At 37.9% G+C, this 15,052-nt stretch overlaps 2 protein-coding genes across 6 annotated transcripts in view; one reads left to right on the top strand and one right to left on the bottom strand.

Moving 5' to 3' along the window:
* Positions 1-4,908, bottom strand: part of celf1 (cugbp, Elav-like family member 1) — a 33,703-nt gene extending 28,795 nt beyond the window's left edge. For 3 of the 5 annotated variants that reach the window (XM_068322599.1, XM_068322608.1, XM_068322616.1), the window contains exons 1-2: positions 4,731-4,908; positions 502-627 (exon numbers count right to left, since the gene is read on the bottom strand). In XM_068322599.1, the coding sequence (XP_068178700.1) occupies positions 502-605 (104 nt within the window). In that variant the 5' untranslated portion in view covers positions 606-627; positions 4,731-4,908. The remainder of the gene's footprint in view (positions 1-501; positions 628-4,730) is intronic. The other 2 variants (XM_068322642.1, XM_068322652.1) reach the window with 2 other exon arrangements.
* Positions 4,909-7,351: 2,443 nt separating this feature from the next.
* On the top strand, positions 7,352-14,465 carry mtfmt (mitochondrial methionyl-tRNA formyltransferase). Its single transcript, XM_068318357.1, has 9 exons — positions 7,352-7,681; positions 8,866-9,063; positions 9,795-9,917; positions 9,996-10,098; positions 10,181-10,256; positions 10,338-10,429; positions 10,526-10,604; positions 13,910-13,983; positions 14,165-14,465. Exons 1-9 carry the CDS (start codon positions 7,479-7,481, stop codon positions 14,318-14,320), a joined length of 1,104 nt encoding a protein of 367 aa, XP_068174458.1. The 5' UTR covers positions 7,352-7,478; the 3' UTR covers positions 14,321-14,465.
* Positions 14,466-15,052: the final 587 nt, after the last annotated feature.

The raw sequence follows: 15,052 nt of genomic DNA, 5'->3' as shown, positions 1-15,052 counted from the left end.
TAAACAATGAAAGAACGAGACAGCTAGTGTTTTGTCTACATTCACTCTTGAAAGCCCCATAATGCTTGTTGAAAACTGATTTTTTTAAAAGCTATTTCATTTACATTTTTTTCAAATTTTCACCATAAAGTAGCAGCACCTGCTGCAAGTGATTCCTTTTCACACATAAACATGGACATACAAGATCTGAAATTGCACTGCCTGTTCTGAATGATGTTGTATGATGTATGAGTGCTGTTTTCATTTCAATGAGTTATAACCCTTGGAAAATTTTAAATATATCACAAAAATTTTCATAATGTCATATGTGCAAATCACTGTGCCCAATGCACCACAAATACAAACATTTCTGATTATAGTTCTTACTATGTATAAACTGGATTGATCTGTTGGCTGGTTGGCTGACATGTTCAGTCCGTCACTGATCATTGGTAGGTTTCCTAAAAGCTCCTGTTGTCCCCAAACTATAAGAGAGTTTATAATGAGAAGAAGGCTCCTTACCTCTCCAGAGCCAAGTTTGAAACATCAGAGTTAGGTATGGGGGGAGTGGGCTGTCCAGTCTGCTCTGGAGACAAATACATGGTGTCAGGCTCCAGGCTATCCATCCAGGGCCTTGCACTATGACCTCTAGCACACACAAAAACAGGATCCACAACACAACAGACACACATAAAACAATTATACAACAAAAATACACATAGAACGCTTTTGGACATAAAACAAAGAACCTCAGCTTAACAGGCAGTAACTTGTGCTGAGTTGCACACACATAGGGGTCTTTTCCATTAAAGACAAAGAAAAGTGGTAAATAAAATCCAAATTAAAATACAGTGCGCCCTCGCACATCAACACTCCCAACTTCACTCATTGCGGATTTTTGGTAGGTAGTCACGTGATACCGTGCGCACATTCTATTGGCCAACAGCGTCCAGAAGTGCGCTATGTTCTGTGAGTCTCGGAACGCAACGCACTTCCACACGAAAGTGCTTTAAACAGTCAATAAGAGTGGGAAAAGGTAATACAGATAGAAGGCAATTTAATATCAGCATGGGGAGGGTTCATAAATGTTTAAATTACCGTAAATAATAAGATAAATAATGTTTTGCTATATTGCAGAAAACGTTAATCGCGTGTGGTTCCTGGAACGCATTAACAGCGAGTAACGAGGGATCACTGTATAGAAATCTTGAAACTTTGCTCATATAGTAATTTTACTATAAGTGGTTGTGACTTAGATTCTTCACATTTTTATGAATGACAGTACAGTGTTAGAGGGGGGGGGGCATTACTGATGTATTTTTAGATTTAGCATGCACTGAGGCTACCCCTACAAATTATATACTGCTTCAGGATGTATTAATTACATATATAGGTACTGTAATTACGCTGGACCATCACCTCTATTTTAGACGCAAGAATTAACTTTAGAGTTAAATGATTTCTGAAGTATCATGATTACAAAAAATATTGTTAATTCCTCTGCCTTAGGGAAGCATTTAGTAAATGGTACAGTGCAAATTATATAATTTTTTATTCAGTGCGCATTTGTTCTTTGCGGTCGATGCTTTCCAGGAGCCACACACAATTAACGAATTCTGCGATATAGCGACAAACTATCTTAATATTTACGGTAATTTAAATGTTTATGACCCTCCTCATACTGATATTAAACCACCTTCTATCTGTATTACCTTTTCCCACACTCTGATAAGACTGTTTAAAGCACTTTTGTGTCTCACGGAAGTCCGAGACACACGGAACCTAGCACACTTTCGCATGCTGTCAGCCAATAGAATGCACATACAGTATCATGTGACTGCCTACCAAAAATCAGCGATGAGGTGAAGTCGTGAGCGTTAATGCACGAGGGCGCACTGTATATACTTTATATTTATATTATTTCAGGGTAACACAACGCGCTTGCGTCACATACCAAACACAGGAAGCAGACGTGGTTTGTTTAGGGAGCAGGGAAATGGAAGAAAACGAAAGGGAAGGAACGTTCAAGTAAAAAGGACACAACAGAGAGGGCACCCGCATTGAGGTTTAACTAAAAAAATTGATACAAATCTAATTCATTATTATCGTTATTACAAAATCAATTGGGTGCAAATCAAATTGAAGATAAAGGAGAAAATCTTGATTTGTGTTCACTGCAGGACTGCGCTATCATACTACAACGGCACGTATTCAAAGCTCAGGCATCTGAGCAGAAGACAACCAAGACAAGGTAAAATTCACATATCTTAAATCAATGCAATTAATGTCAATGCACAATACCAATGTTACGTTAGTTCTGCAGAAGTCTACTGCTTATAATTATGACAAACGTCAAATTAATTGCTATTGATGATGGCTACTAATTATGCCCCAAATGCTAATGTTACATTCCTGCAGGGTTTACGTATTTAATCTGCAAAAAGACAATGCTGTGAAATGAAGAATACAGCATGGAGAATAAAGCCCGTATTTGAAGCAGTTATCAAATTTTTCTGACTAATCACCAGCCAATCACTTCTGACAGACAACAATATAGTGCTGTGGAACACCAAGTCAGGTGTCTTGATTGATGGTAGCACTGGAGTCTAATGTTCTCTGAACACCAGGTGCATTTGGTTTAGGTAGAATGCAGTGAATTTGTTCAGCCAGTGTAAATTTAGGATTTGTAAATGCACAACCAGAATCCTACTGTATTATAATAACACATAGTCTGAGACCCCGTCCACACGTAGCCAAAAGTTACGCCTTCCATCCACACGACAACGCAGATATCATGGACAAAAACGCAACTTTTTGAAAACACCGGATAACGTGACGTTTTTTGAAAACATTGTCGTGTGGACGCTGCAACCGAAACTTCATATACCTGGGGGGCAATGATGAAAAATTTTGAATTCAGAGGTGTCGTGTTGCATTCTTTGGCTGCATTGGTTCTAGTTGTTTCATCTTTCTGCAATAGTTGCGAAGATATTTGGTGGATTAACCAACAGACGGATGAACAGACAGACGGACAAACGGATGAATATACGAACACTGACAATCACAACACATTACCGCTTTGAAGCGGGATGTAACAACGACAAGCATTTTGGAAAAAAGCAGGGATGGCAGCAGTGTGATATGCAGAGCACACCGTCAACTTGGATGAGCAAAAAATTCTGCAGATAGATGAGGCTATCACCAAGTGTGTGGCTGCACACAAAACATTGTCTTTTGTTGTTTGCTTTTCGTGTATACCTTATGTTTTTGATACTTAAAAGAAATTACTGAATTGAAAATAACTATTTTCATTTTCCCTTTACTTGTGTTTGCATCTCAGGAAATCTTTCTAAACTCAAAATGATTTGAAAATACGTATTATTTCAAGTTTCTGTCAATGGATTTTTACCCCTGAAAAGAGAAAATGTTTTTTCTCCTATGCACAATGTAGTTTTGAAAAAAAAAAAAAAAAAAAGATTTTCTAAAAAACAATTATGGGGTTAGTTGTTCATTGTTAAGTGAAGTATCATACATACAAATATTCCAATAATTGATATTAATGGAATATGTTGAAAGTGTCAGCTCAGAGTACCTAGGTGACAAACAAATGAGATTGCATCTATCTGTGCTCTCTCCCTCAGCGTGCCTGACCTCCGCAACATCAAGAAACAGAAGCATTGCATTACTTCACCATAATTTCAGTTAATATTGCAGTCTTATAAAGGACATGAGTGCACAAATTGCCAAACATTGATATTAAAAAAAAATCAAACTTCTAAAATTAAATGGAAACCAATTGTTAGACTGTAACACAAACAAAATAAATACAAAGTTGCAATTTATTCCTAGCATCAAATGCCTTATCAGAGGTCAAAGGTCACAATAACTAAAAAAAAAAAGTCCAAAACAAAGTCGTCCAAATAGCGCAAGGCATGACGATCACTGTAATCAATAATAATAATAAAAAAACACACCACTGTCTACCCTGTTTAGAGTGTTCGACATTTATTGAATCAAATAGTTTTCACAGTGAAACACACGAGGAGAAGTCAGACCCAAAGTTTGGAAAAAGTCCAATACAATGTGCGTTAGGGCCCTTAAACAATCATAAAACTGTCAGCTCACTTGTTCACCCCTTTCGCCATTTAAACACGCATTAGAAATCTTCCCCTAGACCTGACAGAATTTTAAAAAGCTGGATATATATATATGAACAGATGTCGATTACGGATCAAAATATTGTTTTATCGGGCTGAAGTCAAAAGCCGCGCTACAGAACTACTTCGTGTTGCTGAGCAGAGCCAAATGATCGAGTTCATTGGAACAGCCGTATTTCCCACGACTTGCATGAAGACGCAGCAGCGCTGACAGACCCGGGCGGTGGGAGGAGTGACAGTTGCGACTTCCGTGTTTGGTTGGCGTCACGTGCATACTTTTTTCGGAACAGCAATAGCGATACACACTTCGTAATCGTAAAAGCACCCAATTGTTACTACCTGAAAGAGCCCTAAACGTTAAACATAGTATGTTTATGCAGACTAAGCTAACTGCCATGACACAATTCCATGAAGATATTCCTGTCTCATTATGAATCATGCCGTCAAACCGATAAAAATATGCTCTGCATCAGGCCTCGACAAAGACTTCTGCTAACTAAATCAGTCAAATGACAACGCTAACTTATAGCACCGTATGTTCTGGTACCGCTGGCTAGCTAGAATAGCCTTTAGAACTCACAATAAGCAACTTACCCGTTTTTAAGCCACTGTTGATTAGACTTGTGTTTAAAGCAAAACGTCTTTTGTGGGGTCTGCTTACAATATAATGTCACAGGTCTTGTAGTTTTGTAAACAAGTTAACTACTATATAGCTGAGTAAGTTGTGATTTGTCACTTTTAAGATTTTGCTAGCTGTCGCTGTAAAATGGCAGTCTATGCTGCTGCACCGGTACCACTCGACAGCTGGAGGGGGGAGCGGGACGCTGCTGTGGGCAGACGGCAAGTGTCATATGTGCCTCAAAATAAATCTGAATAGCTAGAAGTAAAGTAAAACATTTTTAAAGTACTAAACTCTATTTTTAAATGATTTTTGTTATTTATAGATCTCTGTGTGGCTAGTGAAGTTACTTGTAGTTCCCTGAGTTCGAATGCCATGTGGTAGGGTCCAAATAAAGGCACCATAAAGCGTGCCTGTAATGTGAGCAACAACCTACTGCGCGCCCCACAAATGAATGTACAGTATTTCAAAGTGTTGATGCTATTGACAGAGTTTCTTCTCATGTTGTCTTTCACTAATGTAACACCTGTAAGTACAATCACCAATACCGTAAATATCATAGTTACTACGATTACATTACCTCAATCAAACAATCTGTATTCCAGCTGCTATTAACAATCATTTTACTAACCTGATCATGTTGGATGTTCATATAAATATTTATATCTATGAAAATGACTTCTTCTTTTTTTTTTTTTTTTTTAGCTTTTCTTAGTTTCTTTGTTTGTTGTGGGGGGTTTCTTTCATGCGAATTCTGCTATTATGGGTAGGAAGGCATTAGGCTTTTGGAGGGAACAGAATAACTTGCTGACTCTCAGAAGCACAAACTTCTAAGACTCCTAATCAGCACATTGTAAAATGCTCTGCACCTGCAGTGCTGCTCAATTACAAATTATTTTATTTATTTTTACTTTATTCCAAATGTGTGTATATTCAGATCATTTTCATACCTATATGCCCTTCTATATATTTGAATAAGCTCACTTGAAAACCTCACGCTGTCACGCTTCCACTTTTTCAAGCGTTGTAGAGGGAGCCTGACACATGCATTTCATTCACTCTTCTATATGAATGTTGAGTACATGATAGTAAAATATTCTTAGAAGAAAATGTAATATGCTGTATTGTTTTGTCCTATTAAACATATACTGAAAAGCTTGAACTTTTTTTGATTGGGAAAAAGATTTTTGTCGTTTGTTTTTTTTTATTGATAGCTGTTGACAAAAGGACATCAAATGATCGTTTTAGTAACTGATGTTTTTGGAACTAATTCTGACCAAAATTGATAGAATTGGTACAAATGGTTTAAAAAAAATTATTGTATATACATTAAAGTTATTTGACAGCATTACTAGAAATGCAGAAAATTAAGAATATGCACACAGGAATCTCCTTTTGTAGCATTTCCAAGTACATCCAGCTGAAAAGTGACCCGAGGATAGACCAAAACAACAGCTTGCTACAGAATTATATCAGTGCAGATGGTGTACATGGGCTGAATGTAGAAGAGCTGCGTTATTTCTATACTATTTAAATATCTCTGTCTGCACTTTTGAAAAATGTCTGGTATCACCACAGCCCTTCTTTATATAGCCTGTTCACTTCCTATTTATTCAGTTGTACCAAAATCAGCTGCGGTTCACCTGCAGGACAATTGTAAAAGAGTCCTATATAAATGGTTCTGTTAGCATGCATGGCATGAGTATGCCCTCAATTTTGTAGGTCCACCTGTATTTTGTAAGGGTTACCTTGGGCAGTTGTTGACCTATCATGTTTATGTGGACGTGTGAGGCATGTGTTAAGCGTATAACCGGTTGCACACAACAATAAATTGTTCTTCGTCCTTTGGATTCCCATAGTGAGTGACTATTGTGAGTGCACAGGTTCAACTCTGACAAAATGTTCCAATAATTATTTTCACCTGTCTCAAGTCAAAACAAGCACATATTTTATGGTAACCTATTCAAAAATGTTAGCAAATATATAAAGGTATTAAAATGAAACACACTACTGGAAGATTTTGCTAACAAACCACTACCATTGTGCTAATGAATTAAGTGTGTCGCTTACGGATCAACATTTTTTCAAATAAATCTATTCATTTTCTAAAGGAAGAATAGAACCTTACTTTTGACAGTTTTGATAATTGCGGACTTGATTCATTTTACAGCAGAAATATCCTACTGATTATTAATGTTGTGAGGTACAGTGCCATTATTTCACAGCAACTTAAGCAACAAAAATCCCATACAGTATTTAATGATGGGGGCAGAGATAAAGACTGAAATGCGTTTTGAGTATTATCCCTATTGATTTCATGTACTAATGATTTATAGTTGCACATAGGTGTTTTACCAACCATCGAATAGAGTAATAATATAAAGTATTTTATAGCCGCCAGTGCAGTACAGAGCAGATTTCAATCCTAAAAAAAATCGTATTTGTTTTTGTTTTTTTGTTTTTCTATTAAGAGATAGAAATAAATATTTTATTTAATCGTTCGTTCACTCTTCTACCCGTAAATATCCTCCTCCAGTTGGTGGCAGTAAATAGACACACTGACAATAACCACCGAAGAAGAAAAGTATGGCGGAAGTGAATAGAAAACATGGCGGCGCCCGGGATCGATATACATAAGGGAACTTAATACGGATACATTCACTATAATTTACCATTTACAGGATTTTCCACGTTGGATCCCGTTAGCTTGAGCTCAGGCCAGTATGTGGCCGCACGGGGCGGCAGCCAGAGCCTCTGTGCGGATCTTCAAGCACCTTCGGCCCCGGTGCTCTTGGAGGAGTTGGCCTGAGGGGAGACAGCGGCGCTGTTGTGGACGAATGTCTTCATCGGGACCTCCGTGGAGGGTTTTGTTCTTTGGTTCTGATCAGTTCGCTGTGGAATCGCTAAAACTCCTCACTTCCAGCAGGTACAAACCATTTCCTGGTAATATGCACACATGTCCCTTATATTAATATTATGTTATGTCTTGACTCAAAGCAGTGAAACATTACACTGGAATGGATCAGAACAGCCAAGCCTGAACACTGAAATTGTACTCAAAAGTAAAATATTCCCCCCACATTGTATTTTAGGTTTAAAATGATTCAAAAGCATATGCTATTTTAAAATAAGATGTTAAAGTTGTCAACCGTAATAGATTTTACCTTAGAAAAAAAAGTCCCAAAACTCCAAGACGTTCACTGCTGCTACCCAAAAGAAAGGTCTGCTTCAGGAGAGGAAAGTCCACTTTAGTATCCCCAATGGGGACATTATCTTTACACTCAGCTTGTACATGCAAATATGTGTTAGACAAAGCATACAATGTTGTGTAGAGGCCCATAAGATGTAGAGACATGAAATAAAATAAAATGAACTTTTGGGGCCCACGGATCAGTGATGTGTTTAGAGGAGGAACAAAGATGCTGAAGTAAACTGATCCCAAGTATTACCTAAAGTGAAGACGTTGGATCATTACAGTGGGTGTCAAAGACAGTTGTGGCAAATAAACCCATGAATATTAAAGATTTGGATGCTTGTGTCCATGTCAAATGGGCTTATATTCCTCTACAACACTGTCAGAACGTGGTATCTGGGTAGCCATCACGCTGTCAACACCGTTAACATGTCTCAACACAAGACACTGTCATAGGACTGAATTATTTAGAGAACGCAGTCTTTCTTTTGGTAAAAAATACTCGTAATGTCTGTTATTGTGGGCTATTTATAAAATGTTTAATTTGGTTATTGTGTTGAGCTGATAAATAGATTTTGACTGACCTTTGACATTTATTTTCCTTACACCTTTCTTTAAATTATGATCAAATATAACATTCATTATAGATTTGTGAATTGAAGGCAGGCTTAAAACAGCAAGTTTCAGTCTTCATCAGGACAATTGAAGTGTTGGAACAGATTCCTTGAGATCTTGTGACATCATGTGTGTATGTGTGTGTGTGTATGTATGAGTACTACTAATGAGGGGAAAAATAATTTCCCCATATGAGGGATTGATAAAGGGATCTTCAATCTTTAATGTTCACTTTGCAGATTGTGAAACAAGTATGACAAGGAAGATAGAAACCAGACTTACATTTTATTTTATTTTTTTAGGAGTGCTGGTGAAGGGATTGTGGAGTCTGTTGATGTCGTCACTTTGTCCAGTGACGTCCCAGTGAAGCGGTTTGCTCACCAGCACCACCTTCCAGTCCATAGCTGGCCCCCTTCTGACGTGGATGGAAAGTTTGATGTTGGGGTGGTCGTGTCTTTCGGTTGCTTGCTTCATGAGACATTGATCAACAAGTTCCCATAGTGAGCACAATATGTCCATCAGTTATGTGATGAAAATATGTACAATGTTATTCGGCTCTGGTCTGTCGAGGCAGTCCTGATGTCTGTTAAATATGCTTCAGCAGCCTTCTGATTGAGTTAATGTCGCATTAAGATAGGGATCAACAAAACCATGTAAATTAATTTAATATATAACAGAGAACAGAAGCCTAATAGCTTTAGCCAAGCCAGCCTTCTCTAGTTCAAAAAAATATCACACCAAAAGTAATAAAATTAACATAAGTAATGTTTGAGTCTTGTTTAACTATCATCAGCTTTACAAGCGCAGATGATTTTTACATTTGTTTTAATTTGTAAGGATTCTAATGTGTGGTTAATTTTAGTCTTCTGCTCTGTAGCTGATGGCATGAATGTATCTTATCCATCTTTACAATACGGCCAAACATGAGACTCTACGTATATCATTAGTCTGGTTTCTAGAAATGTTCCAGAAATTCAAGGTGCAGTGGAAATGCAAACCTCACAGATTTCCAGGAATAATTTTACCCAGGTAAATAAATTCCTTGTAATAACAATTCTTGGAAATGTTGGTGAAATTCACTTCAAACCATAATGAATGTTTCTGTTGAGACCAGAAAATGAATTGACAAAAAAATGTCTCTGTCAAAGAGTAATCCAACCAGATCATCATCTTAAGCATTTAGTCTGACATAATTTGCATTCAAAATCAAAGGGTTTGTATTTCTGTGCAGCGGGATTTTGAATGTGCATCCCAGCCTCCTGCCACGGTGGCGTGGTCCAGCCCCAATTTTCCACACTATTATGCATGGTGATATTGTGACAGGAGTCACTGTCATCCAGATCCGTCCTCACAGGTATACATAGGAAAATCACTGGATTTTTTTCCTCCTCACTACAGATATAAACAGATTAAGCATCCCTTCTCTTCACAGGTTTGATGTGGGGCCCATACTCAACCAGGACCTTCATCTGGTACCTGAGAAATGTACTGCTGTTGAGCTTGGAGCTGCCCTAGCTGCCAAGGGAGCACATCTGGTGAGCATTTGGAACATGTCACTTCAAAGATGACTATTGAACTATGGTAACATAGCTTTGGTGTTTGTATCCTGGATTCCAGCTGATGGATACATTGATGACATTGCCTGAGAAACTAGCACATAAAACTGAGCAGAGACAGACTGGTGCAACATTTGGTATGTAAAACTACTCCAAAGATAAATTCGGGGGGGGGATGAAGGACTTTTCACAACTTAAACAACATTGTTCTCCAACAGCTCCAAAAATCAGCACATCCATGAGCTGGATGGTTTGGGAGGAGCAGACTTGTGACCAAATTGATCGTCTGTACCGCTCCATTGGATCCAGAGTAATGACGATTAACCTGTATTATTATTCTACTTTAAAAAAAACCCAACAACATTCTGTAGGAATCTCATTGTAATGTTCTTTTCTCTATTATCAGATACCTTTGAGGACTATATGGATGGGCACGACAGTACAACTGTTTGATTTTGTAGGAAAATGTTACGTTTCATTGTCAGGTGAGTTTGTTAAAATGTGATTTATTAGACTTGTAGTTGAAGCAACTGGATTTATTTTTTAAGGTTTGACGATGTTTCACCTCTCATTCGAGAGGCTGATTCAGTGCTAACTGTCTGGTGGGAAATGTAAATAGTATTTAATATATAATAATAATTAATATAAGTAATTAATATAAATGAATATCGCTAATACATTGACAGTCGTCATACCTCAACAGTTTGGTCAAAACTTCTTTGTGTTGTCGTTGAAGACACAACTGGTTGGTTAGCACAATGTGCTTTTTGATGCTGTTTAAAATTTCGAGATAAACAATTGAAACCCAATATGTACTGTGATTATCATCATGTCATCGTTTCAAACTGAAACAGAAAAAAAGTAAATGTTTTTGTAAGCCATTTACAGTTTGGAGCCAGTACAGTATTTTCCGCACTTTAAGGCACACCTAAAAGTCTATAATTTTCTCATAAAGTCTTATGATCCGATGCGTCTTATATATGGATTAATATTCATATTAATATTGGTTAAAAACAAGATCGCTGAAAAAAAGCCGGCTGTCTGGGCGGCAGTCATGCCGCACTCCACCACCAGGGGCACCCTCACAAGGCACTCGGGCATACGCCCCCTAAAAACGGTAGTCAAGGGGCGTCACCGAAGTGCCGTTCTCTCAATGACCTGCTGTCTGACGGCAGAACAGCCTGCGGAGAGCACCGGTGCCTGCAAAACATAAGGAACTTCCAACAATTCTATTAATAAGGTTTGACTGACTGACTGACCTCAGTATATCCCAACCACTGAGGCGCTGGAAATAACCCACTTTAAACTGAATGAAAGACCCTCAAAGCTGAACGTCCAGCCTTTTCTGAAATTTCAAGAGCAGGGTCACTGCTAGACAAAGTTGCCTGGTGTGCTGCAATTGATTTACAAATGTAGTTGATACCTGTGGGGGGCGCGGAGCGACGCACTTTATGCTTGTGTATTCTGTCTGGAGCGACGTGCCGTGAGATTCACAGCGGTGAGACACCAACTTTAAAGTCAGTTCTAGGAGTAAAACAGAGCGTCATATTTGCCAGTAAATTAGCAGCTTGACATTAAAAACTGGTTAAAAATTGTTTAGCAGCAAATAGCTGCACCTGACCTCCGACTGGACTACCGATCGACTGAAACAATATTTAATTAATATACGAAGACGAACGTCAGAGCTTAAATATCTGCTTCGAACTTCAGATCAGAAAATAATCCGCCCTGTTCGAACTGAGTGGTCCACTCGTAATGAATTTAACCAGTTTTTAATGTCTGGCTTTTTAATATGGCGTATTTTGCCAGACAGAGTGTCAAATACACCACTTTGTCTGGCTCCTACAACTGACTTTTACGTCGGTGCCTCACCTACGTGAACCTCACCACACGTCACTGAGAGATAAAAAAAATAAAATCGAATCTGACTATGTATTTAGATAATGTTGTGCTACAGTATTTTGTAGTACCTTATCAGTAAACCTCAGCAGCTAAGGAAAAAACCCAGGCATGTTGACTTCTTTCTAAGATGGCAAAGTGATCAGGTGATCAGGTGTCCTTGATGAGGCTCAGAATGGCCTCATTGACATGACAATGGAACCGTTCGGATAGCGCAACTACAGCCACTAGTTTTTTAAATATATTTTTAAAAATTTTATTATATGCGCCTTATATATGAAATATAAAATAAACAATTCATTAAAGTTACGCCTTATAATCAGTGCGCCTTATAGTGCAGAAAATACTGTAATATTTGTGAATGCAGCCACAAAGTGTGTTCACAGACAGTAGCTGTCTGTGGTCATGTTCCTGTAGGTTGGAAGATAAAAGATATAAAAGAATATAAAAGAGATAAAAATAAAAAATGATATGTACCATTATGTACATAAAATAGCAAAATAGATAATAAAATTAAAGACAATGTCAGCTACAAATTTCAAATTGGTTTATCAGCATGGAAGTTGAACATTATTAAACATTTACTTGAAAACCTTGTAAGATGCAGACAATGAACATTTAATTAACTAAAATGAGTCAATTCATTGTTTTACTGGCAAGATGTGTGGGTCCTATGTTTTCTTTAAGAAATCTATTGAATTTGTTTTGGGGCTTTGAGATGAAGGAAGAAGGGATGGATGGGTGGATGGGTGTCATACGAATAGCAATGGAAATTTATTGTTTTTGATAATATAAAAACATTTTTTACATGGACAATATTTATCAAATCAGATAGAACACAAACTGTGATCAATCTAATAAATATGACTTAAACATCTTAGTACAGTTCCCTTACTTTATTGATTCCAGAGGAAATTCAGTAATTGTCTTGTCTGTCTATCATCTATCGATCTATCTTAATGCTGATTAAATATTTCCATCGTTGTGGTAGTATCTGGTGGCCACTGAAATACATATGCAGCAGTTAAATCCAATAAAATGAGCACAAATCCCTCATCTGATGCAAATTATTATTTGTAAACTTTACAGCTACTGTCTCTGCGCTATGATTAGCTCTAAAACCTGACCGGATAACCTTAAATAAGGGATTGTTATGTGAAAATCACATAACTGACTACCAATTTCTTTCTCCACTTGCAGAGAGTGGGTAGATAAGATGTAGGACCACTGATAAAGATTCAACTTTTTATAGAGAGGCTTAGTGATAGCTTGAATGACTGTGGTGCATAAGCTGCTAGTGAAGATAGATTATCATATAGTACTGTAGATATGTTCTGACTAGGCGTGAAACATCTTTAAACAGCAAATTTAGGGTGGGGTGTAGTTGACAGATTGCTGGTTAAGATGAGAAAATAGATGTTCAAGGTCACTGGGAAATAAGCACTCCAGACTTACAGTATTGTGCAAAGATGTAAACAGGTGTGGAAAAAATGCTGTAAAGTAACAGCGCTTTCAAAAATCTAACATTAATTGTTTATATTGATTTACAAAATGAAAAGTGAGCAAACGAAAGAAATGTCTAGATCAAATAAATATTTCGTGGGACATCCTTTGCCTTCAAAGAAGCATCGGTTTTTCTAGATACACTTGCAGACAGGAATTAAGGAACTTGGCAGATATGCTATTCAAAAAATGTTGGAGAACTAACAACATATTGTCTATGGATGCAGACTGAATTTAACAATAAATAACAATAAAAGTCGATCTATCACAGGTTTTGAATGTTATACTGAGTTTGTCAGCCTGGCTGTATTGCTGAACAAAAACCTGGGGGTTTTCATAATCCCGACAATTAGTGCACAATAATTGGCTACTGTTTATATGTTTGCAGATGAAAAAAGGACACCAACTCCTGGCTCAGTGACCTATCAGAAGCACACCAATACTCTGGCTATCCGCTGTAAGGTCAGTCTTAAATTCATTTTGTTTAAATTCTGTCCTCACCCTGCACACCTCCCTCATTACTCCATCCCCATTGGCAGTGTGTGTGTACTGTACACATACACCTTTACCAAGGTGGTTAGTTCATGTTGTAATTGGTGTGATGGATGAATCCTATTTTGATGGTTTGTGCTTCCTGTTTCAGGACGGCTGGGTGGCATTCAAAGCAGTATGTCTGAAGAAAAGGCTAACAGCAGCAGATTTCTATAATGGGTACCTGCATCAGTCATCTGAAGGACAGTTTGTCAGCAGAAAAAAAGGAACCAAAACTCCTCAGAAGAGAGAGAATTCAAGAGTGTGATGCCTTGATGTAAACACTGCAGACATAAACTAATCACATAAGATTATGTATGATTTTTAATCTTGTCTGTTTTAAGACATTTGCATATGCTGTACGTTTACTCTATTATTGTAATCATACTGTATACTTGCAATAAATTAATATGTTCGTGACTTAAAACAGAAATTCTTCTTTGTTCTTTTCCTTTGGGCTTTTCCCTCCAGGGGTCGCCACAGCGAATCAATTGCCTCCATCTAACCCTGTCCTTTGAATCCTCTTCTCTCACACCAACTACCTACATGTCCTCCCTCATTACATCCATAAACCTCCTCTTTGGTGTTCCTCTAGGCCTCCTGCCTGGCAGTTCAAAACTCAGCGTCCTTCTACCAATATATTCACTATCTCTCCTCTGGACATGTCCAAACCATCTCAGTCTGGCCTCTCTGACTTTATCTCCAAGACCTCTAACATGTGCTGTCCCTCTGATGTACTCATTCCTGATCCTATCCTTCCTGGTCACTCCCAGAGAGAACCTCAGCATCTTCATATCTGCTACCTCCAGCTCTGTCTCCTGTCCTTTCCTCAGTGACACTGTCTCTAGAACAAACAAACATCGCTGGTCTCACCACAGTTTTTTACACTTTTCCTTTCATTTAGCTGAAACTCTTCTATCACACATCACACCTGACACTTTTCTCCACCAATACCATCCTGTCTGTACACGCTTCTTCACCTCTTTTCCACACTCTCCAT

The sequence above is a fragment of the Antennarius striatus genome, chromosome 1, assembly GCF_040054535.1.
Source record: "Antennarius striatus isolate MH-2024 chromosome 1, ASM4005453v1, whole genome shotgun sequence".
Classification (NCBI taxonomy): domain Eukaryota; kingdom Metazoa; phylum Chordata; class Actinopteri; order Lophiiformes; family Antennariidae; genus Antennarius; species Antennarius striatus.
The sequence above is the reverse complement of the archived record's forward strand: the minus strand, read 5'-3'. Positions and strand labels throughout refer to the sequence as shown.

What these genes read in the sequence shown, in the direction of transcription:
- mtfmt (XM_068318357.1), top strand. Translation starts at nt 7,479, where the DNA reads ATGTGGCCGCACGGGGCGGCAGCCAGAGCCTCTGTGCGGATCTTCAAG. An exon ending in AAACTCCTCACTTCCAGCAG is followed by an intron (nt 7,682 to 8,865) that starts GTACAAACCATT and finishes TTATTTTTTTAG; the next exon opens with GAGTGCTGGTGAAGGGATTG. An exon ending in ATCCAGATCCGTCCTCACAG is followed by an intron (nt 9,918 to 9,995) that starts GTATACATAGGA and finishes TTCTCTTCACAG; the next exon opens with GTTTGATGTGGGGCCCATAC.